At 40.8% G+C, this 24421-nt stretch overlaps 1 protein-coding gene across 4 annotated transcripts in view; it reads left to right on the top strand.

The window, feature by feature from the left end:
* Nucleotides 1-24421, top strand: part of ITPR1 (inositol 1,4,5-trisphosphate receptor type 1) — a 188037-nt gene that overhangs the window by 129643 nt on the left and 33973 nt on the right. For all 4 annotated transcript variants that reach the window (XR_014895240.1, XM_085300025.1, XM_085300026.1 and 1 more), the window contains 8 exons: nucleotides 9052-9232; nucleotides 9866-10119; nucleotides 16878-17078; nucleotides 19064-19174; nucleotides 20577-20672; nucleotides 21248-21370; nucleotides 22299-22403; nucleotides 23221-23413. Coding sequence is in view for 3 of the 4 variants with exons in the window: in XM_085300025.1 (XP_085156151.1) it covers nucleotides 9052-9232; nucleotides 9866-10119; nucleotides 16878-17078; nucleotides 19064-19174; nucleotides 20577-20672; nucleotides 21248-21370; nucleotides 22299-22403; nucleotides 23221-23413 (1264 nt within the window). In the remaining variant the exon portion in view is untranslated. The remainder of the gene's footprint in view (nucleotides 1-9051; nucleotides 9233-9865; nucleotides 10120-16877; nucleotides 17079-19063; nucleotides 19175-20576; nucleotides 20673-21247; nucleotides 21371-22298; nucleotides 22404-23220; nucleotides 23414-24421) is intronic.

The raw sequence follows: 24421 nt of genomic DNA, 5'->3' as shown, positions 1-24421 counted from the left end.
CAGAATGTTCACTAAAAAAATATATATCTTCATATATCTACTGCTTGAAAGCTCCTTACCCCCATATGGAAGGAGAAGAACTGTTGCTGGTTTATAATAGGCAGTCAGAATTCTTTGATGGGGATTCAATGTTGTATCTTTTTAATGTTTTTGATAATATCTGTTTAGGAAACTAATGCAAAACCAGCAAACTATTGGTGCCTATTAAGTGCTCACCTATGTCTTTCACTATTTTAATTAGTCTCTTTTTCAAATTAAAATATACTGTGTAAATTCAAATTTACTTTTGACATTCTAAATATGGTACTTCAGAACATGACATACAAAAAAATAAAATCTTGATAATCAAGGCCTACATCAAACATTGAGTTTCCCTGTGGACAGTAGTCTTGTCCTCTTGTCTGAGAGAAATGTCTCCAAAATGAACCACAGGAACCGATTGCGTGCAGCAGTTGCCTTCAAAATGAGGCATTGCGCTTGCTCTAGTAATTAAGTCAGCCTTAAGGAAATGTGTGTAGCAATGCAATGCAGATTGTCGTGCGTGCAAGGAGATTTTAGGTTGCAAGCCCTTGGGAACACGCGGAGTCTCTTTCACGTGTATTTAATGCATTTAGCACAGTGAAGTTGAGCATCTCACTTAGCCATTGGGCACCACCATGATAAACACAAACAAGCAAGCCCTGATAATGATGCCTGGAGAAACAGAGTGGAAAGCTGCTGGGAATCAGCACTGCCCTTGCTTTACAAAGATGATTTTTTATTTTTTGGGGGGAGGGGGAGGGGGAGTAGTAGCATGCATTCGTCATAGATGAGTTTGAGAATAGGATGCATAAAGCAAAATTGTATGACTTGTAGTGTGTTTCTGCTTCAGCTGCAGCTGATCCTTTCTGAAGCAAACAGGGCCACCAGTATTTCTGTATCATAGCATCTTTCTGAAACTCAAGTCTTTCTGGCCAAAGGGACGTTTTCCCCTTAGATTTTGAGGTGGCCATTTGAGCAACATAGGTGAAGACATGAGATGTGCTACATCTGAGTTCAGCTGCTTTACTTACCTCCCAGTGTTGGTAGCCTTGTAGACAAAATTGTTTGTGGTTATTTGTGACTACGGGCCTCCCCTGTGGAAATGCAGTTGGTGTTGAGGTGTGAACTGTTCCTGTAAGCAGCCAAGGATGCAGACTGCTAGTTCTTTCTGTTGCCCTCTGTGGAAACCATGTCCAACTTAAACTTTGAAGATAATCCCTAACAGGATTAAAGTCCTCCACAAGCAGGCAGAGGCAAGCTATTCAGAAAAACAAGGTCATGCTGCATTTTTTTTTTTTTTTTGGTAAGCACAGGAATCAACAAAGAGATGTTATATAACTTCTATTTATATCCTACTTGCTCACTAGCTGCAGGCATACGAGAGGAGCTGGGAAGGGAGTTTAATGAGCTCTCGGGGCTTGCTCACCTTCCAGAGCTGGTAGGAGCCAGCTTGTTTTTGAAGTGCGTCAGCAAATGAAACTGGTGGAGGGTGGGTGGTTTGGGTAGGTGGACTGACTTGTTGCTATGGTTTTCTTCAATTCCTCTGTCTCTCAAGAAGATCTTACACTTTTTTTTTTTTCCCTCCCCCCTTTTGAGGAGTCTGCAGACTTCCTTGTTTCTCACACCTCCCCGTAGCTCCGCAGCTCCCCAGTGAAGTGGGATACCGGCTGCCGCGGCGCCGGAGCCCTCGGTGCGTGCTCGCACACGTGCGCGGAAGGAGGGGTCGGGCCCCGAGGCTCCCACTCGGCGAAAGCCATCTGCTCCCTGTTCGCGGGAATTTTAGACCCTGACTAGTCACGTTTCTACCTGTAATTCCCCTCGCGCCRCGTTACTCCCCTGCAGTCGTGGGGCATCACTGCCTTGGCCACTGCCTGCGGTTTTGGTGCTGTTACTGACTCCGTGGGTGGCACAGGGGGATCAGGTCCCCCGGGGGGGGGGACGGGGACGGGGGGGACTTTCCTTTTTCTGCAATGACTTTAAATTGCACTAAAACTTTTAAGTGCTGCAGTAGGAAAACTTTGTAGGATACAAGGGCTTTTCCCAAAATGAGTGGCATAATTCTCCTACTGCTTTCATTACTGCATGTTGGAAAGACTTAACATTTACGTGGGGCTGTTTCTAAAGAGTCATCCTCCCTCTCCTGGCGCCGCCCGGGTAAGCYAGGGAAGAGCTGCCAAGCAGGCACAGGGCCTCGCGGGACAGCACGTAACGCCGCGTGCCTGCGATGACCGCAGCCGGGACCGTTTGTCTAGTTTGTGCAAAGCAGAGCTGGGAAGTCCCCTCTCTGCTTTCAGGACAGAGGTGATTTTACAGTTTGCAATAAAACCGGTCCGTTGAAGGGTTTTGGCAGATTTACCTTGTGGGCTTATTTCAAACTGTGAAGTATGATCAATTTGAAATATTTCAGCTCCTGTTTTGTTTAGCTGTGCAAGACTGATATCTATCATTCAGGCCCCAAATGATGGATGTTTACCGAGCCAGGATGTATGAAAGATTTCAAGAACGGAGGAGGGTCAGTAATATTTTAAAAGAAGGAAAAAATAGAGAAAGAAAATTTTATTCTTTTAGTTCTGCACTGGAATCCTTTGTAAAATGTCTAGGCAGAACCTAAAAGACTGGAGTTTGCACTTAATTCAGTGCCTGTTTTAGCACTGCGGTTCCACTTTTTAAAATGTAGCTCCTTTGAAGTAGTCCAGCTATAAGAAATGGTACCAGGTGCCAAGAGCTTGCTGCAAATGTCAAGTAGCACAGAAGTTTTGTATTAGTTCATACTGGCAGCCTGTCTGGATAAGCCAGGCAAGTTAATATCCTCGTAATAATTTCTCTCTAGCACTGGGATGAAGTATTCTGAATCCATGCCAGGTAGCTGATCTCCCTCTCCCTCCTCCCCTCTCTCCCCCCCCCCCCACCTTGTTCTTTGTCTGTCTGTCTCATATCTGAAGGGACGTTCCTCTCCAAAATACTCCTGACTGGCCAAATTTGTAGGATATTTTCTGTTCACTGACAGTAGAGAAACAAGGAGGGAGATGACAACAGTAATCATGTGTGAGGAGTTTGCTGGGGCTTTGTTTTCTTTTATTTGTAAGCAATGGCTTGTTTTCCCAGGGAATTCTTTGGGATCTCTTCAGGTGGTCTGGCAGGATTTAATGAATGTGGTCCCTTGGAACAGCTTTGTGAATTGTAGAGGATATGGTTCAGAATGCTCCCTCCTCTGCGGGATAGGCAGTCCTTGTTTGGATTTTACAGTCAAATACTTTGTAGAATCAGGCCGTCCTTCTTTCAGGAAGAAGCCTGCATCTGAACAGATGCATCTTACCTCCAACACTGGTTAGTAGATTTTAGTTATATTTCTCACAACTTGGTTGTTTAGACAGGGCATGTAGTCCAGCCTGTAATTACGAAGTCTGGGAACAAAAGCCAAGTTATTTGATGTAAAACAATAAAACGGAAAATAAAATAAAAATGGTTCCTTTTCTTCGTTAACAAAACAGAGCTGTGACTTCAGGGTGGATGGAGCTAACAGTTATCTGCAGAAATCAATGTGTCCCACGTGAAGGTGACAGCCTGCATGAACAAGACTTCCAAAGCCTTCAAGAGCCACGCAGAGTTAAGCAAGTTTGTTGTGAGTTAGTTTGCTTGGTCTCTGTATTTGGTGCACACAGAACTAAGGCATCAACCTGTAAGGTAGGCTACCTGCTGGGTATTACAAATTTGGCCTCCAAAGGGCCGGTGTCAACTTTACTGGTCAACAAGCCTGTTTGCTGCCGCTTTGCTGATGCATGAGACATGTTAAGAAGCATTTGTACATGCTATTGTGGTTATCCTGGTAATTCCACTCCCCTGAACTTTGTAACTTAGCTAGCTGAGTTTTCTCTTCTGTTCATCTGTGATAATTAGATATATTTCTATGTCAAGGAACTTGGAAGGCAAGGCAGGAGGGGAGAAGAGGTGATGTGCTAGTGTTAGGAAATGTGCCTGGTTTTTGTTGTGGTTTTTAAATGTGATTCTAGAATCTGTATTTCTAATAAGTTGCAAAATTTGAGAGTACACAAAAAAACTACAGAAAATGATATGAAGTCAGAATAAAATGGCAGCAAGAAAGATTTGAAAAAATAGAGTTTTCAGTTTAGGAAAGATGACTGAAAAGTCACTTTTTAATACTGCATATAAATAGTTTGAAGAAGAGAAGATACTATGTACTGGGATAACTATAAGAAAAAAATACTTTTAAAATAAATAAATATTTGATGGCTGGAAGTTAGAATGTGACATTAAAGGAAGCTTACTTGCACGTTTCAAACAGTTATTAACCACCAGAACAGACTACAAAGAGTCACGGTTTGTCGTCTCTGATGCCTTCTAAAGAAAGACAGGATGCTTTTCTCAAAAAGATGYGTTACTTAAAGATGTCTTTAAGCTCACTTAATGAGCAAAAGCTGTAAGGGCTCGTGATGCTCAAGGGTGGGCCAGGCTGTGCTCTGAAACACAAACTTTGCCTTTGTTTTGTTTTGTTGCAGCCATACTTTGGGGCTCAAGAACAGATTAGGACTGTGGTGGTGCTCTATAGTCAAATTGGTCGCTTGGCTTTCAGCCTTTTCTCCTGCAAAATACTTTGTGCAGACCAGAGACAAGACGGCCTAGAAAAGAGGACAAGTGATCCCTGGTGGTGATACTTACCTTCTGTCCTTTTCTAGCCCAGAGAGAGCAGGCTGGAGGGGTGAAGGTGGAAGCAAGGTTGCCTGATCTCTTCAGGAGCAGAGTGGTGTTGGAAAGGAAACACAGAGAAGTTACTACATAGGTTTCCTTGTACCTGATTTTATTACCTACTTTGCTCTGTGGTAGTTTTATTTTGAGTTGATGTCAGGAGAAGAAATGCATGTGGCTGGCTTTGCAGAAGCATGGTGGCCTATACCAAACCCTTTTCTTTTTCCACCCCCTTGAAACAAACACGAGCTCAGAGTAGCTCTTGAAGCACCAAATGCTTGCAAAAGATGCAGCGTATGGTGGCTTGCCTGGTTCCCAATACCTACAAGGAAACAACACACTGCAAAAACACATTTTCCTCTGTCACCTGCAAGACTTTGCACTTACAGACCTTTATGCAAGGAGATTTTTCCTCTTGTATTTCTATGAAGTTTAGTATAGCTTTTTCCATTGTCCCAAAGGAGAGCTAAACTGTGAAGTGTTGAATGAAGGTGTGTAGGTGGCTGTTACCCCATGTTTAAAAATGATTGGGACTGCTTTACATAATGCTCCTCTGCAATGTAATACAAGCTATTGGTTTTCAGTAACACTATCATGTCAGAAGCATGTGTATTTAATATGTGAATGTTATGGCATGTTCTTGTCATTTTGTAGCATACAATCTTTTTAAATTTGTGACTATAGAATTAAATGTAGTCACATTATCTCTGATGTTCTTGCATCAGAGATGAGTCTTGATTTGTTTAGTTTGGTTGCTGTGCTTTTAAGATGGATTACATTTCACTGAGGTGCGTCTCCTAAAGCTGTGTTTTCTGAATCCAGCATTCATGAAACAAATCTCATGATTGTGTGTCATGAGATTTCTTGTTTGATGGCCATGTTTGTTAATGAAACAAAATATAGTCTCGTATTGCCTGATTTCAGAATTTTGAAATTCATTGTCCTGTGGAAATCCTGATCCACTGTCAACTTGCAGGTTGGTAGTTAACCTAGTCCGTGTGATTGGAAGTAGTCTCATAGCATGTTTGGGAATATTTTATTCCTAAGGTGCCCTTATTCCGGAAAGCGCTTGGTATGCTATGTAACATACATAGTAGCAGCAAATGTTTCATGAAGAGCTGAACTGAGATTTGAATTGAAAAAAAATTAAGAGGAGTATAGATGAGAGGAAGAGGGTAAAGGGGATTTGTTTGGAGGGGGGAGTTAATTGATGTGGACTTTGAGACAGGTGAGTGGAATTGCTCTTCCCTCAAAGCTTGTCTCAAGAAATGAAAAGTTGAATACTTGTTTGCCAAATGCCAGTTAGTTCGAAATGGAAACTATATTGTTATTCCTAAAAGGCAGAAAGAATTGAAGTGTAGTTCCTGGTGGAGATTAGCTATTGACTCAACTATAGTGTGTAGGTATACAGACAGTGCTTTGAAAAAGCTTTATGACTGTCCCATCTATGCACTCTTTGACAGTGTCTCTGTAAAAGATACTGACTGAATGGATGCTGAGGCGCGCTTGAGAAAGAATACAGGATGCCTAGTCTTACCGCACTGAGCCTGGCTGCTCTGCTCTGCGTAAGCCTCTAGAGCATAAAATGAAACTCGCACCTTTACTTTTCTTTCAGGATCCTTTGGTGCTTTATGCTGGAATAGTCAGGTGCAATCTGCATACTGGTGTGCCGTGAATCCCGGTTCTCTGCCCCGTCTTCTGTACGGAGATGCAGGAGGAGTCCAGGAGGTCACAAGTCCCAGCTTGTTATAGCTGAATTGGAATGACGTAGCTGATGGCTCAGGACCACCGCTGTAGGCTTTTCTGCCACACACAAAATGAGGAGACCTGCACTGTTCTGTATTACTCCCAGTTCATCAGTTTTTGGGCTTGCAGCAGTTTCATCAGAGGGCCCTCAAAGCAGTAGATGAGGTTAAATTCCCCTATGTCAGCGGTTCTTTAAGAGTACTGTTCTTCAAGAATGCGTAAGAGTAGGAATTTATTGCTCTCTTTGTTCCAGATTGCAGTCCTAGCACACTTGCTCTTGCAATAGTTGTGGTTACCTGACCTCTGAGTGCAAGTCGCAACCCTGGCATTCTCTGTCTAGAACGGGTGCTCTAGTTCCATTTTAAAAAAGGAGCTTTTTCCAGTTTTGGTTTTGAGACTGTATCTGTAAATAAATTTTAGAATTTCTGTCATAATTATCACCACCTATTACCTGCTCAAGTGCAACTTGCAAAATCACACCTCTTAAAATAGCGGCTTTGATAGCTGGCATGTGGTTGATTCATATGTGTGAAGGTGTTAGGCATTCTGACCTAAATTGAAACAATCATTTTGTGACAACCATTGAATGCATGCACAGCACGCACAAGAATGCTTTACTGGAAACATTCGTTCCATTTGTTTTTTTTTTCTCTGAAGTGCAATGGAAAGTCAGTTGACTTTGAAAAGACGACAAAAATCAAACCTGTCAGCGAGCAACAGTTGCGTGCATGCGAGGTATTTCTTCAACGTGGTTCATGAAAAAAGCTTTTCCTTCACTACAGCTTCATCACAGGGAAACTCCTTCTGTACAGGTTGTTTAGATATGTAGTCAGATGGCACCAATCATGAACTTGAAAAGCAAATTGTGTTATTTTTCAAAGAAAATAGATCTAGAATTGATGGTTTATGCTAATCTATCTGTGAAATATTATTAGCAGTATGTTTGTAATTTAGTGCTGCTGAAATAAAATTGTCAAGAAGCAACTTAGATAAACTCTACCTCTGTTTGTACTTGCTGACCCTAAGAGAGGGACAGTCCTCCAAAGACTTGGATGTTTGAATAACCCAAGCTGGTTTGGGTTTTTGGCAGACAGCTCAAGGAAACCATGTTAATGCATTTCTTGGGTGTGCTTGTAATTGGGTAGTATTCTGTCCATTGATTCTAGTTGATTCTAGTTGATTAAAAGAACCAGGTTTTACAATAAAAATACTATCTCTGTAAATGATCTGTGTAAGACTTCAAAATAATCTGTGTAAGATTTTGATTAGAGAATAGTTCTGCAACATATTTTCACATTGACAGTCTCCATGATTTTCTTATTACTCATTTGCAGATATTGGCAATAATTGTCAATTACTTCAAATGAGATGAATCCTGGAAATGACCTGACTGCTCTGCGGTAGCTTAATAGACTGTTCTGAATTGATGTCAGGAGAAGGCATCAGTCTGGCTGGCTTGGCAGAAGTGTTATGGCTGATGCTGTATCCTTCTCCTTTTCAATCCTCTCTGTTAATCACTAAAAGTAATTAACAAAATTGTTCAGTGTTTACTTAAGATGCTCTGGACAGGTAGACAGTGCTGCAAAGGTGGGATGGTTGTTTCATGTGAATATTGACCAGCTTATTTAAATAGTAGCACTCCTGCCCTGTCAGAAATGAAAGCAGCAGCTTTATTAGTGTTTCAAAGTCATTCAGTGGTGCTCTGACTGCAACTGCTTGGGGTGATCAAAGGCAGGCATAGCAGAGACGGCCCTGTGTACTCTGCTTCTCAGAAAAGCAGGCAGGATATATTGCTATTCCCATTTTTAATTTGTTTTTTCAATAAATCAGGCTTCATTCCTATTCATCATGTAAAGCTGTTGGATCGTGAGCTGCTGCAGAATGCTAACTAATTTCATAATGCTCTGCATAAGGTGACCCACTTACAAGTTCATCCTTCAGTCATGTTTAAGCTTTGGTCCTGATTTATGTAACAGCATATTGGTTTCATCAAGAATTGTCTGATAGCTCACTGTGTTGGCTCCTTTTTGACCTATACATGATTTGTATTCTCCTCAATTTTAGGAAGAACTTTCTGTCTCTGTACACATATGGGCTGAAGAATGTTAATATACCTTTTTCAAAACTAGTCAAGGCTTTGAGCACTTCTGTTACCTAAAGACATACTAGAGTAGAAATTTACTTGAGGCTTACAAAGAAGTCTGCTGCACTCTAGAGAAGTGGAAACCTAGTGCTAAATGCTGTTTTATTTCTGAGCTGACAATCACCTTATAGATAATTCATTGTACCTACCTTAATTCCATTGTTGAGTGAGAAGTGTGCCATGTAAACATGTAAGCATGATTTATTGCATTTGCTGCTTTAAAAGTATATTTGGAAGTTATTTAATAAGGAAGCTAATGTAGTTGAAATACTTTGGCTTTCTTAACAGTAAGACTTGAATCTCTACTTCCCTAGGTTTGTTTACTGCAAGCTTACTAACTTCGCAGTCCTTCAGGGTATCAGGCAGTGCAGAAAGGTGAAATCTCATGTTCAAATCTCTGTATAAAGATAAATATTTTGTTCTGTTTCCTTTTGTAGCATTCATTCTTCTGCCGACTAACAGAAGATAAGAAATCTGAAAAGTTCTTTAAGGTTTTCTATGATCGCATGAAAGTGGCACAGCAAGAAATCAAGGCTACTGTCACAGTCAACACAAGTGACTTAGGAAATAAAAAGAAAGATGAAGACTCAGACAGAGAAGTACCAAACAGAAAAAGAGGTAATCCCCAGTTGTTTCCTTTTTAAAGTAACAAGGGAGTAAAATGTTGTTTTGAACTCATTGCAGTTGATGCAATAATGCTATGATCTCTGATCCCACAGAGCAAAGTTCAGAGATCAGTGGTGCCCTGGCTGGGGATTTCAAGAGCTTCATCCCCTCTACATCCGTTTGTGAGATTGTACTATTGAAATGATGAAAAGTGTTTGAGATGAGACTCAGCCACCTTGTCTAACCTGACAAGCTCCCCAAATCTGATTCATAGTAATGACCCTGGACTGTGGGTCATGATCAGTGCCTTCTCTAACAATAACTGGAGAAATCTTAACTTTCTTCAACAGCAGGTCCTTTATTAAAACTAATAGTCTTAGATGTGTGTTCCTTAACAAATTAATATTAGAATCTATAACTTTAATATGGCTTGCATAAAAGGTGTAAAGAGTGGTGTGGTAGCGTTCTAAACTTGAGACCCTCACATTGCATTAAACATGCTTAACAGAAAGAATTGATGATGAATAGCTATTATTATTATTATTATGGTCTCTGTGTGAAACTTTAATGGGAAATGCATGAATAGATTTTTCTGGTCCTCTTTATTCAGTTTGCCAAAAGAAGATCTGTTCTTCTATATTTTAGTGAGAGAGCCTATGACCCAAATCACAGAGGAAGTCCGGGATCAGTTACTAGAGGCTTCAGCAGCTACAAGAAAAGCTTACAACGCTTACCGGAGGGAAGCTGATCCTGATGACCATTATTCAGCTGCAGAAGGAGCACAGTCTGCAGCAGACAAGAGCAAGGATGACTTGGAGATGAGTGCAGTGATTTCAATAATGCAGCCCATCCTCCGTTTCTTACAGCTACTCTGTGAAAACCACAATCGGGATTTGCAGGTATGGTCTGGCTACTAAGCAGGTGTGCAAGTCTAGCCTTGTCTAGTCACTATATCATATCTGTCTTGCTAATCCTATGCTTTTTTATATATATATATGTATAAATATGTAACTGACTTTTTTATTTGACCTTAAAAATATTCCAGTAAACTGTGTTTATACATGGCTGGACAAATACAGAAATACAGGCTGGTTGACTTGTCCAGTGTTCATGGGGTTTTTTATATTAATGATGGAGGGATCAATATTTGATGTGACTTTTTTTTTAAATACGTACATAAAGTAAGCAAGTGGCCTACTGTAAAGTTATTGATCTGCTATCGAGAGAAAAAGAAAATACCCATGCAGGAGAGTAACCAGAATGTTGAGACTTTGGCTCAGGCAACCCTAAGCATATGCTTGCTTTTCAGTGAGGAAGTAATACTGATTTTGGATCTGTTCATGTGTTCAGATTTGAGCATGTATGGACAAGATAAAGACAGCTAAAGCCCACCTGGAGTTAATCTGGTGAGGGATGTGAAGAGCAAAACAAAAGGCTTCTAGAGATGCATCAGCAACAAAAGGGAAGTTAGGGAAGATGTGGGCCTTCTGCTGAATGGGGCAAGGGACCTGGGGACAAAGCACATGGAGAAAGCCAAGGTATTCAATGCCTGTGTCTGCCTTGGTCTCTACTGATAAGACCGGCCTTCAGAAATACCAGGTTGCTGAGACCAGAGGGGAAGTCTGGAGCAAGGCAGACCTACCATCGGTAGAGGAAGATCAGGTTAGGGAGCAGTTAATCAAGCTGAATATACACAAGTCCATGGGACCTGAGGGGGTGCGTCCACAGTGCTGAGGGAGTGGTCAGTGTCATTGAGAGACCGCCCTCGATTATCTTTGAAAGGTKGTGGCAATCAGAGGATGTTCCTGGAAGAGAGCAAATGTCACCCCTATCTTAAAGAAGGGCAAGAATGAGGTTTTGGGAGGAACTACAGGCCTCAATCCCTGAGGAGGTGATGGAGCAATTCATCTTGGAAACTGTTTTGAAATATATGGAAGGAGATTGGGAGCAGTCAGCATGGATTTATCTTCAAACAAGCAGGTGAAGTGTTCCCCAGGGATCAGTGCTGGGGTCAGTACCGTTTAACTTCTTCATCAATGACCTGGACAGTGAGGCAGAGAGCACCACCAGCTAGTTTGCAGATGATACAAAACTGGGAGGAGTGGTTGGTTCAGCAGGTGGTTGTGCTGCCATTCAGAGGGAGCTTGACGGGCTGGAGAAGTGCACCGACACGAATGTCACCAGGTTCAACAACAGGAAGTGCGAAGTCCTGGCCACAGGGAGGAACAGTCTCTTGCAGCAGTATGGGCTGGGGGCCGACTGGCTGGAAAGCAGCTTGGCAGCCAAAGACCAGGAAGTCCTGGTGGATGCCAAGTTGACCATGAGCCAGCAATGTGCCTTTACAGCAAAGGCAGCCAACAGCCTCCTGGGCTGGGTTAGGTAGAGTGTTGCCAGGAGGTCGAGGGGATGATCCCTCCCCTCTGTTCAGCACTGGGGTGTCTCCAGTACGAGAGCACCATGGACATACTGAAGCAAGTCTTCTGAAGGATCACAAGAATGACTAAGGGACTGGAACCAGTCATATGAGGAGGGGCTGAGAGAGCTGGGACTCTTCAGCCTGAAGAAGAGGCTCTGGGGAGATGTTATCAGTGTGTATAAATAACTTGTTGGGTAAGGGATGGGGAAGAGGTTTAAAGAAGATAGAGCCAGACTTTTCTCAGTGGTGCCCAGTGATGGGACAAGAAGCAGTGGGCACACACTGAAACAGGCAGTTTCACTTAAAAATAAGTTTTTGTTTTTGATCACTCAGCAGTATTTAAAAAAAAAAAGAAAGAAAAGACAAGACAGGCCAGAGAGGTTGTAGTGCCTCCTTCCTTGGAGACTTTCAGAACCTGACTGAACGTGGTCCTGAGCAAGCTGCTCTAGTTGACCCTGCTTTGAGCAGAGGCATTGGACCAGACTGTCTCTAGAGGTCCCTTACCACCTGTGATATTCTGTGGTGTGTTCGTATAATTTGTAAAGAGTGAGTCCAAAACTTTTGCATTAGTAATCTTATCTAGTGCATGCCTCCACAGGAGATAAGATTTTTGCTTACGGATGGACTGTAATTAACATGATTTTTGTTCAGCAAAACCATTGCTGCTGGATTAGAATCAAATGTAAGCGAGGAACTGGTGAGGCACAGTAGACTATTAGATGCCTTCGTAAAGGAGGGATAATTGCCTTGATTGCGTATTGTTGTACTGTATGGCAGAGCTGTAGGACCCTGCCTGAGTGCTTTCCAGCCCTGCCAGATCAGTTCCGTTGAACTTGAATGCCCTGCTGCTGGCAGTATTTGAAATCAGATCTGTATGTTAATGTTCCTGTGCTATGAGCATGTAATTCTTTTAACGTTTTATAGGTGCGGAGGTTACGTACATTGAGTTTTTTCCTAATTTTTTTCAAAAATTATTTGATCTTTGTTTTGTCAAACAGTTCTCGTGCCGTTAGCAATGTCGGAGACGAGTAGAACAGCAGTTTTATGTGGCAGGAGTCCAAACCGCACACACAGGATCCTTTGCTGCTGCTGTCTTTGCCTGCACTGAAAGCTGTAGGAACAAAATTGACTGCAAACAAGTGCAGAAGTTGGGTCTGTTCTGTTCCCCATCCTGAACAGTTACATTCCCTGAGCAGCAGAAAATTGCATTCTGCTTTAGGATAAAGGTTAAAGTAGAGGTGGGAGGAATAGTGTTTTAAATATAATACTGTTACTGCCTGCCTTGACACTTGCCTTTCTCCTCCTGACCTAACAGGGAGGCAGGTATGTCTGAAGCTTCAAAATCTTTGTGTCACCAGGTAGTAGGTTATAATTTAACTTCTTAGCAATATTGCGGTGGAATCACTACTTAATGGAATATGTAATACATTTCTTATTCTGGAAGTTGTATGTTTCTCAGAATTACATGAATTACATTTGAATTAGAAGTGAATAGGCACCACCCAATTTGTGCAGTTACAACTTTATGTCCAGCAGGTTTTCACCAAGCATTTTACAAGCTTTTAGCAGTTGTGAGCAGCTTGATGCTGTACAAACACAAGTCATCACTGTAAGAGTTGAAGGGTATATGTCCTAAATGAGGAGGAAGTCTTCATGAAATGATTTATGGAGTTGCTGTACTGTACTTCTTCCATCACTTGGTTGTTCCTTTCCTAAACAAAATTGCAGTTTGCTCCCCATTTCACAGTTAGTATTCTGCCTCCCTCAAACTTACTCCAGTCTTGCTCCAAACTGGAGGAGGAGTTGACTAAAGTAATCTACAATAGCTTCACTTTTGTGAAAAGACTGGTACTGATGGGTGGATGCTTAAGGATGCCTTGGTGCTCACTTAAGGCTGAAAGYGTTGAATGTTGCTATGGAGTACTTCTATTATCTCTTGTTTTTCTCAGCACACAGATACCTGGGATACTCTTAAACTTGTATTAAGTCTGACCATGTATTGTGCATGAGAGCCAAGCCTTGAAAGGGAAGTTATAATAGCTCTGACTTGCTGTAGCCTGCCTATAAGCTAAGCTGATTGGGCCTAACTGCAGTTGCATCGGTTTCCTTATTCGATCTCATCTGTACTGTCTCTTCCCCTAATGAGGATGTTCTTGTATCCTACAGAGTTAGTCACAGAAACTGAAGCTAGTGACAAATTGAGCAAAGTATCCAGGGAATACTTGGCTGTCAGAGAGGTGGACTTAATGTGCAGTGAGAAAGAAAGGAAAAGGGTGATTCTCGCAGAGAGAAGTTGAGTCCTTCTGCAGTCCTTGCCTGTATATATGCTGAAGACCAACCTTTCCACACAGTGACATTTAAACGTACAGCTTCAATGTTAGGTTTAGAAATCTCATCTTGAGGGGAAAAAGTATTCTGTTTTTTCTTATGAAGTGAGTTGTTATTTCTGAGATTAAATACTGTAGTAATGTGCCAGACAGCCATGTTCAGAGTAAAGGTATAAGTCTGTAGATTAAGTGTTGCTTTTGTTGTACAAATTGACAGAACTTTTAACGTTTGTTGTACTGTCTCCTTTATTCCTGATCTCTGGAGACAGGGTAACAATCTGATAATTTAGCTAATGGGACATTACTACTGCATGCAGATAATGAGCTGGTTTTGCCTAGCAATGTTCTAGGCAAGAGGCATATGTGAGAACTAACTTTTTAAGACTGAAGAAAGAGCCAGTACTCAGTGGGAAAAATCAGCTGTACTTGATTGCTAGTAAAGAAAAATCTAGTTCTTGTTTTTCTTCCTTTATATATATTTTTTTTCCAATTAGGGATCAGATTTCTGTTAAAACAAAGACTTTGTCCAATGAAAACACTTAGGCTTTTTGGGGAATTATCCAAGCAGGTCTCAGAGCCTTTTCTTCCGAGGATTCTGTGTTTGTCTTGTCTTGAAGAAAGTGAGCTAATGTTCTGAACGTAGCTGGTTTTATTTTTACTCATTACATTTTATCTAATGGATACTCAGCTTTCAGTGGTGTACTGGGAAGGAAGGCCTCCAACACCGTGATACACTGTTAAGGCATTAAGAACTGGCTGCAGATACTGCCGTAGATGATCTGCTTTCTGTCTTTGCAAGCGTAACTATATGTTATACAGTTACACAGGCAGGTATCCTAGAAATAGGGAGGACTGCTGTCCAAAAATGTATGGTAATGTGAAGTCATCCGAAGATCTAGATCTAGATCTACCCTGGATCAATCTGCAATGAAATGTTAGGCCTATTTAGAATTTTGAAGTCTATTTTGTGGTTGGATGTGAAAGATGGAGCAAACGGTATGCTGCTGCTGAGTTCCCCTCCTGGCCTCAGCGTGCTCCGTGTCTGGGGGTGGGCATGATGTTGCAAGAGCCATTTTAGTCTCAGCTTTGGGTTTACCACTGGGTCATCCCACTTTGCTTTTTAATAGAACCCAACTCTCTAAAAACAATCCAACTTTCTGGACACTTTCCCTTACCTCAGCGTACAGGATGAGGTGAGGTGGTATGAAAGGGGTCCTCTGCCATTTCCCCCCAGATCCCACAAGCTGCGTGTTTTGCTGGATGCTCTACCTGAGCCTGTGGCTCTGACTCTTTATTCTAAATGCAGAGTTTGGGGGAAGGTTCCTCCGATTCTTCCCCACCAAAAGTTTTCAGCTGTCACTTTCAGTAAGAGCGGTGTGTTCCCACTTTCTAGCCTCTGAGATGGTCTGGAGTATGATAAAATGGAGAGCCCAGCCTGTGTTGGCTGAGGTTTCCTTGGACGCTTTGTCAAGTGGAGTCTTGTTTGCTGCATTTTTTTTTCCCTTCCACTCACGTTAACGTTAGCGCTCTAACATTGCCCTCTTACCTTCTGTACCTTGCTCTTCCTCTTTCATTTGTTTTCGTTGACTTTGGATCAACAAGCTGAGGCTGGTATAAACCTAGCTATTGTCAGAGTAAAAGCCTTACCACAGAGAGTTTCTTGGCAGGGCAGCATTTTGTTTCATAGCTTTTAGTATTAGCCGTTATTTTTGCTCTTTTCCTGGAGGGAAGGGAAGAGCTCTGATCTGTGTAGCATTAACCTTTCTATGTTCTGACAAGTTAATCAAAAGTCAGGATATTAAACAAGCAATCAGTTTAAATGTGCTGAATCACTGTCACCTTTAGTCTGCATTCATAGACAGCATTTTCCTTTTTTAGCCTAGCCTTCAGTTGAATCTGGCAATTTCTCAGTCTGTTTGCCTTAAAAGACTTATTAGTCTGACGCAAGCACTAGAGGCAATCAGTTAACAGCACTCCTCTGCAGGCGCGTGGAAAAGACCTTGCTGCTTCCAAAGTCCCATACATTTTGTTCCTCTGCGATTTTTTTTTCCACCTTTAAAGTGAAGTGTTTTGTAACCAGCTAGAATTGAGCTAGATAGGAGTTATCCTGCTGAAGCTTCTAGGAAAAGAAAGCGATGGTGTCTATTCCATTGCTGGGAGCATACCAGCAAATAGCATCTGAGTTGTTAGAAAATTGTTTTTCATTAGTTGTCCTTCCTTAGGATGTTTTTTGTTTGTGTTTTTTGTTTTTTTTTCTTTTTTTGAATACAAGAGAGAGGAAACATTTAATCCATACTGATAAATCTAGTATTTCAGTAGAACTGCAGCTAATCAGCAGCTTCAAGCAGGGATTACAGTAATTATGTGGAAAGAAATGCRATAGAGAATTGCATTTAAGGATGCCTTTCTCAGAGTCACACAGTCAGGTACCTCCTTGCCCCTTAAGCATGTAGTACTACTGTGAAATCAAAGTCAGGGAACTGCTTTTTCTATCTTGGAAGAGATCTCAATAGGAGAGTCTTCAGCGGTTGTTAATAGTGAAGTGTAGCTGGTAGGATTAGAAGGGGAGCTGCCAGGCTTAGAGCTTTTTGATCTTGAGAATATAGTGTATTGCCTGCTCTGTTCGTTCTTGGTGCTCTAATGGATGTATTTTGTATAATACTTGTTGTTTTCTATCAAATTTAAAGCCAACAAGCTGCTCGAGAAAGCAGTGCATTGAAAGCAAGCCCTGGGAAAGTCTTAAATTGGCTGTGCCAGGCTTCTTGTGATCAAGCTCCAGTCAAATTAGCAGCAATATTACAATGCAGTGAAATCCTAGGTAGATGGACTTAATAAAGGATTATGCTCCAAACATCAATTTTTATGCTTTTTTTCCTCTGCTCCCTTGCCCTCTGCTTTCACACTGGCACTGCAGAATTTCCTACGCTGCCAGAACAACAAGACAAACTACAATTTGGTGTGTGAGACACTGCAGTTTCTGGACTGTATCTGTGGAAGCACAACTGGTGGACTTGGACTTCTTGGCCTGTATATAAATGAGAAAAACGTGGCACTGATCAACCAGACGCTGGAAAGTTTGACTGAGTACTGTCAGGGGCCTTGCCACGAAAACCAGGTAACGTGTTGGTAGCCAAGGAAGAAGCAGCCTTTCTCCATCTCCATCTACCTGCAGTGTGATCTGTGGAGCTTGGCTTTTGCTTTATGATGACTGCTTCCTTTACTTGCCTGACAATTTTTTTTTTTTTTAACCTTTACGAAACCCAAAGAATCAAATTCTTTCTTGGGCCCTTCCAAGGAATGAAGCCGTTGAAAATATCAATAGATGTTGCTCTGCTAGGATTTATGTTTATGTACTAGACTTGACAGAGAGTGGGCAGTTTTTATACTTAAAAAAATTCTTTATAGCAAAAACATTGCTGAAACAACACTCCATTGCCAGTTGTAAATGAGGCCAGAAATGGGGCCACCTAGCCCAATGGAAGAAGCTTGAGCTCTATAGTTTCTTTAATGAAGGTGATAACCATAGGGGGTTTGAGGTTATTTTCCGGCTTAGTCTTGTGGGTTGCTGTTGATGATTCTTGCGCTTGCGCAGCATGTACACACTGGCAATGCTGGGGAGGATGCGGTGCTGGCCCTGAACATGCACAGACTGCATGCTGGCAAGGACTGAGAGGGTCCAGCTTCTCCTGAAACCATATTCGCTATCGGCAATATGTTATACTACAAGCAGGGATAACTGTTTTAAAGCAAGCATGGCAGTTTAAATTATCACGTTACAGGGAAGATGTAACTGAATAATGGTAATAATGCTATCAGATAAAGCAGTTACTGACCCAAGGCTGGTGTTCATCTGGTCTGTGCCTCTAAAGTTAAAAAAAAAATTGGAACGAATATGGAATTTTTTTGTTTGCACAAGCAGAAACTTGTAGCTGCTCAAGGATTACAGTTTGTCCCAACAGGGAAGATCATAGGGCAGCAGCAGCTGCACTGCTTGGCTTTTCTTTTCCACCATATSCTCACATACAGTGCAGCCATGTTTTAGAATAATGCCACCAATAAATCAGGCCTGTTCATCTGCCTTTGATTGAAATATGATTTATGCTATGGCTTCAGTGGAGTGACATCTAAAGAGTAGAAGTCTAGAATAAACCATGCTAAATAAATAGCTACCTCAAAATAATTTTCCAAATTCTGGCTGCTCTATGGCATTGACTAAGCAAATAAGTGCTCAATATGTATTTTAGAAAATACTTCGCATTATGCTGGCCTGATCTGATAGTCACATCTTCCTATGGATGCAACCTATTTAACAAGCAAGCTTCAGGAGTTGCGACGGGAGATGTCTACTTATTCTTCCCATTTGCATCCTATTCAGATCTAAATTTGGTATATAAAGATTGGAATATGACTTTTCAAAAAGTCTTCAAGAAAATCTGTATTTTGAAGTATCTTCTCTTTGTATTCAAGCATATTTACAGTAAAGCTAAACAAAACATAGTGTGATTGACCAAATGCTAAGATGAAATCAGACTTACGTAAGAACATGCATGAAAGTGTACGTKACAGTTTATCGTAACAGGAAGTGTATCTCTTCAGTGCATCCAGATTAGGTGGAATAACGACCCTTAAATGAAGGGCATTAATTATATGCCATTATAAAAGCAAGACTAAAGAGTAAGCAAGAAGGTTGTGGAAGTGCACGCTTTGGTTAGAGGGCACCAAAGTTGGTGCTGATTGGCACATCTGAAGTAAAGGAAACTCTTACTAATCTTGGAAAAAAAATTTCTTCCTTAGCTACATGTTCAGCCTAAACCCTTTCGCATGAAAATGCTTCATTTGTCAGCTTCATTGCTTTTTGCTTCCTGAGTCTGGGTGGTTTCAGTAGGACGTGCCATTGGTTGATTGTAGGAAAAGCTTGAAACAAAATGTTTTAATCTCTTGTTCTTCCACTCAGTAGAGTTTTCTGTTCAGTTATCCATCTCAGACAGCTTATGAGGTGACAAAAAAGAGGTGACTTTTCTGTTCTGGCGGGATTGCTAGACTAGGCTGCGTGTACAGTGTAAACAATTAGTGAAGTTGTGATGAATTTTCTTTGGACAGAACTGCATTGCTACTCATGAATCCAATGGTATTGACATAATCACAGCATTAATTCTCAATGACATCAACCCTTTGGGAAAGAAGAGGATGGACCTTGTGTTAGAACTGAAGGCAAGTGAATATTTTATGCAATTTACATTAACAGTAAGATAAAGCATAATTTTATTGTTTTAAATCACAATAAAGATTTTTATTATATCCCAATATTCAGAAGTGCCAAAAAATTACATGCATCAGAGAGCTGAAGTCAGGGCCCAAAGATTGTTTGTCTCAGGTATTCTATCTTTTAACTGATAGGGCAGCATCTAATGTGGAATCAGCAGCTTTCAGGTGTATAGGGGGCTTGCAGGCAGTCAAGATATGCTGAGTAGTTCTAATTCCCCTGTTAAAAATCTAAATCCAATGAAAAATTCTCTATTGTCAGATGAACTCTTACATACAACAATGGAAATAAAATTTCTTGTGCTATCTCTAGTTAACTAATGCTCTATTACTGTTAAGTGATGTTGATGTTTAGTCATCACAACTTTATTTAGGGCTGTTCATATTAATGCTGAAATAATTAGCCCTTGTATTGATTTCAGAATACGCTAACATATTGTCCTGTAACAGCTGTAGTCAGAGTACTCCATTTCCATCATATACTTAAGAAATATTTCCTGTCTTTCTTATTGTCCCTTTCTCACAATGCAATGTCTAGTTGTTTTCCATTGCCGACTCACACTATTATTATGGGTAGTGTGGGTTTTTTTTATTATTCTAAATAAAAAAATGCTTTTAGACTCAATTAGCATTATACTTCAAAATTAAATACTTTTATTGGTTTTTATTGTCAGTTATGATGGATTTTAATCTTAATTGTTCATATTAAAGTAGTCTGGTGCCTTGTGGTAGTTTCCCATTTCCTCCCTCTGTTTCTTGGCATGAACAAGTCGCAGAGTAATTTTCAGTTGAAAGCAGTGAAGCATTTCTATGTCTTCAGCCTTGGCTGTCCTTTGATTCAATCAACAGCATCTTGAGTAAAGCTGACCTGCACCATTTTGGAGCTGAAAGCTTCTAGTAATGTTTCAGCGTCTTTAAAACAGAAAATAATTTGCACAAGCTTGAAACCTCAGTGTTTTAGGAATCTAAAGCTTAACTTGGGTTAATCTGTCCCCTAATAACTAGAGTTTGGGAAGTAAACTGATTTTTATACATACATATTTTTTTTGTGTGTGTGTGTGTATATATATAGATATATACAAACACATACAAAATAAATATGTATATATTTATATATATATATATATATATATATATATATATATATATATATAAAAAAAAATCTGGATACAGATGGGAGGGCAGCAGGAGTCCTGCAGTATTTGTAGCTGGGGTGCCTCTGACTTGCTGCTTATGTTCCTAGAAACCAGATGCCTTGAACCCTTATAGGCAGTGAGTGTTTTAGGGCTGCAGCTGGGTATGTACTGCCTTTACTTCTCAGCAGCAACTGGTATTTTTTCCCTTCTGCCAGAACAATGCTTCAAAATTGCTGCTGGCGATCATGGAAAGCAGGCATGACAGCGAGAATGCAGAGAGGATCCTATATAACATGAGGCCGAAAGAGCTGGTGAGTCCCTTCCTCGAGCTCTGGCTGCCCAACTTTGCTACAGCAAGGCAACAGGCAGTCATTAGTCGAGGACAGAGCACGCTGTCAAGCCCTAGACCTGGGCCAGGAGCTCTGCGCTCAAAGGGTTTGTGCATGGATYGCTACTAACTGGAGGAGCTGTCAAGGATTTGACTGAACGCAATGTCTTTTGGCTATCTGGTTAACGTATTAACTGCTGGAAACACAAACAGAACGTTCAGAGTTTGGCTGAAACCCTGTCAGCKTGTCTCACTGTGCATAGTTACAGCAGGGGCCAAGCATCAGAACGTAACACAGCATACCCCAAGTACGGCCCAGAACGTATTACTTAGAGGGGAACAAAGTTTAGTTTCTTGTGTGTACGAACTGAGCTGAAATTACTGAGTTCAAGTCTCCTATTTTATCTTGGATATTTAGAAGTCTGTTGACCTTCCTCTTGAATGCGAATGCTCAGCTCCCTTTGACCTCTGTAGGARTACGAAATATATACTGTCCTTTGCAGGTGTTAGCCCTCAAACTGCAGCTGTCACTTCATTTGCCTGTGCCTGTATTTCTAGGTGGAAGTGATAAAGAAGGCATACCTACAAGGTGAAGTGGAATTTGAGGATGGAGAGAATGGAGAAGATCTTGCGGCATCTCCAAGGAACGTGGGACACAATATTTATATACTAGCTCACCAGGTAGTGATGGTCACTTGCAGCTTTTATAGCAGCAAGTATCACAAATTGTGAATAGCAAAAGATGTGCTTTTTAATGACAGTTATTTTAATTGTTCACCTCTGAAGCAAACTCAGTACATGTTCTCTTTTTGTAAGAGTAAATTCCAGTCTTTACAAAATCTTCTTTTTTGATTCTTTAATATGAATAAGACTTAGATTTTTCTTTTGTAATGCAAAGCAGGCAGTCTCCTGACTAAGTTTCTGCAGACACGCAATTCAGGGTCTGGGCAGTTCTGAAAAGCAATCTATTTTTCAGCTGTATCCAAAGGTCACTTAACACTAGTTGGATTTGTTCTATTGGTACAAGTTGGTGTTTGAAAGATTAAAAAAAAAAACAAAAGTTTTTTTTGAAAAAGTCTACTTAATATGTTAATATTTGGTGCTACATATATCAATCTATTAGAGGCTCCTTGTTCCTTTTGCATTTGAGAAGAAAAAACATGCTGTAAAATGAATTTGAAGTATCTGAGGGCATCTTTTTGGAGCAATGCTCTGTACCTCTGCTCTTCAACTGAGGCAAAGTTTCTCTTCCATCCCCACTTAGATACTTGAGTGATTGGTGCGCTTTTGAGTTGGTTTGGGTATAGAGGGGTAGACTTCATGTGAATCTTCAAAACTTTCCCAAGTCAGGCAAAGGGTGGTAGGGAGAGATTGAGTAAGAGAAGAGTAACAACATGAATATTAAAAAATACATATTTGAATCATTCTGACCTGCTCTCAAAATAGAACTACAGGGTGTCTGGTTGGGGTAGAACAAACCTTCTGTCAACTTTGCCCTTTCTTAGTAGCTGACTGTGTACTATTTCTTTTTCTATGCCAAAAATCAGATATTTAATATCATAGAGAGACATCTGGTGTCTCCCACTCCTTTTGCATTCCTTTATTTTAGTTGGCTCGTCATAACAAAGAGCTACAGAACATGCTGAAGCCTGGAGGTCAGATAGAGGGAGACGAGGCTCTGGAGTTCTATGCCAAGCACACGGCACAGATTGAGGTAAAGAAAAACTGCGACTGCTAGGAGATACGTGGGGGCAAACCATCTTCTGTGGAAAGAGTAGTTCGGAAGAAAAACTATGTAATTAAACAACAGTTACATTATATGTGATATTTTGATTGAACTGACTACCTATGTGTGGACTGCCATCTTTGACATAAGAACGTACATATATTTTTATTTTTTTGACAGATTCTGGGTGGGGGGAACTATTTTTGATCTGTCTTGTGTAGGCTTTAAGATGGCATTAACTAGAACTCTATTGGCAGAAAGAAGTATACCTTCACTTGCATGTTCCTTTTGGCCAGTGCTATAGTTGAATCTGTGAAGTTAGCAATATCTTTTGCCATTCTTTGTTTAAATGAGAGTTTGGCCTGTCACACAGTTAAAAAGCACAGATGCTTTTTAAAGTAAAACACACACAAACATGAAAATTTTCTAATAAGCAAGATGAATAAAACATTTTTTTTAACCTATGCAGTAAGCATGGCAAAAAGATTATAAGCTAAGATTCTCAAGCTGGGTGACTGGATTGCTCTGGAATTCAAAGCAGATTTGGTGCAGGATTTGATTGGACCCTTTGGAAATCCTAGCTAAGAACAGTATTACCAGAGTAAGACTGCAGCATAGATACTATGACTCTTGGGACTAAATGTAGACTTACTTTGAAAGGTAGATTAACTGAAGTGTGCATCAAGCTGCTGTTACAGAAATGTGTCTGAATTTCTATATGTAGCTGTTTTTAAAGGAGGAAAAAAAACCCAAGAAATAAAAACATCTAAATCTCAATAAAAACTCTAATAAGACTATTGTTCAGATTGTCAGGTCAGACCGTACAATGGAGCAAATAGTCTTCCCTGTACCCAATATATGTGAATTTCTCACCAAGGAGTCCAAGCTGCGGATATATTACACTACAGAGAGAGATGAACAAGGCAGTAAGATCAACGATTTTTTCATGAAATCGGAAGACCTCTTTAATGAGATGAACTGGCAGAAGAAATTGCGAGGTAAGTTGCTGTTGCCAGTGTCATTGTGTGAAATGTTACCAGCAGAGTGCTTAGGTCAGGTTTTCAAAGTTTGAAACATTGACTTGATAGCAGATGGTTCCCCAGTGTGGCTGCAACCTTGATGACTGTTTGAAAGAGTCTGCTCCTCTGCACGATGGTATTATGTGGCAAGGAAATCAAGCTTAATGTTAGAACAATATGGACTAACTGGAGGAAATCCAGGGTGGGGAAAAGTAAGGAAGATCGCAGGTCATCTTTTTTTAAGATCCAAAAGGAAGGAACTAATTTGTGGTGGCGTAACTTCAATGAGAAGGTGGCAGAGAGAAATGGAAAGGACAAAACTGAAGAAAATAGCAGTCAGTTCTCCTTTCCTGTGCTGAGCATAAGAAGCAGTTACCTTAATTGCAAGAAAGAATAAGGTGAGATAATGCAGCACTGATGTGGGCTGCCCATGGGGAAGGTATGGTATCTCAGCAATGGAGGTCTTTAAGAACAGGTTGAACAGCTTGTCAGTGATAGCAAAAGCAGAGTTGGTCTGCCTTTGGGCAAGAAATGGACCATAAAACATGCTAATTAATCCCTTTCCAGTCCTATAATGCTAAAATATCTTATAGTATACTTTTTTCAATAACTAATTTTCCTGCTTTTTTCCTCTGAGCTTCTCCTTGGCAGTTAAGAGAACTTTTATTTTTTACTCCACGCAGTGCCATCACTCCCCCTAGTAAGCTTTCTGTCTAATTTGCTTAAGATTATCTTTTAAAGAATATTTCTGATTTCACTGAAACAGAAACATTGCACATGAGGCTCAGCTTCAGTGGACAGCGAGGAGCGGTTAGAATTTACTAACAGTGACCCTCTGAAATGTCAGAGATAAAGCAGCTATTTCCTGCTCAAGTCAACATCTGCTATCTGATACTACTGCTGTTCCCCATGCTGGAGTCAGCTAAACTCTAGTTATTAGCACAAGAGCTTGGGTGGGTCCAGAACTCCCTCCTAAAGCAAGCGTGC

This window comes from Rhea americana, unplaced genomic scaffold, assembly GCF_003343005.1.
Source record: "Rhea americana isolate MKP2758 unplaced genomic scaffold, rheAme1 scaffold_16, whole genome shotgun sequence".
Lineage (NCBI taxonomy): Eukaryota > Metazoa > Chordata > Aves > Rheiformes > Rheidae > Rhea > Rhea americana.
This window is presented reverse-complemented; position numbering and strand designations above follow the sequence as displayed.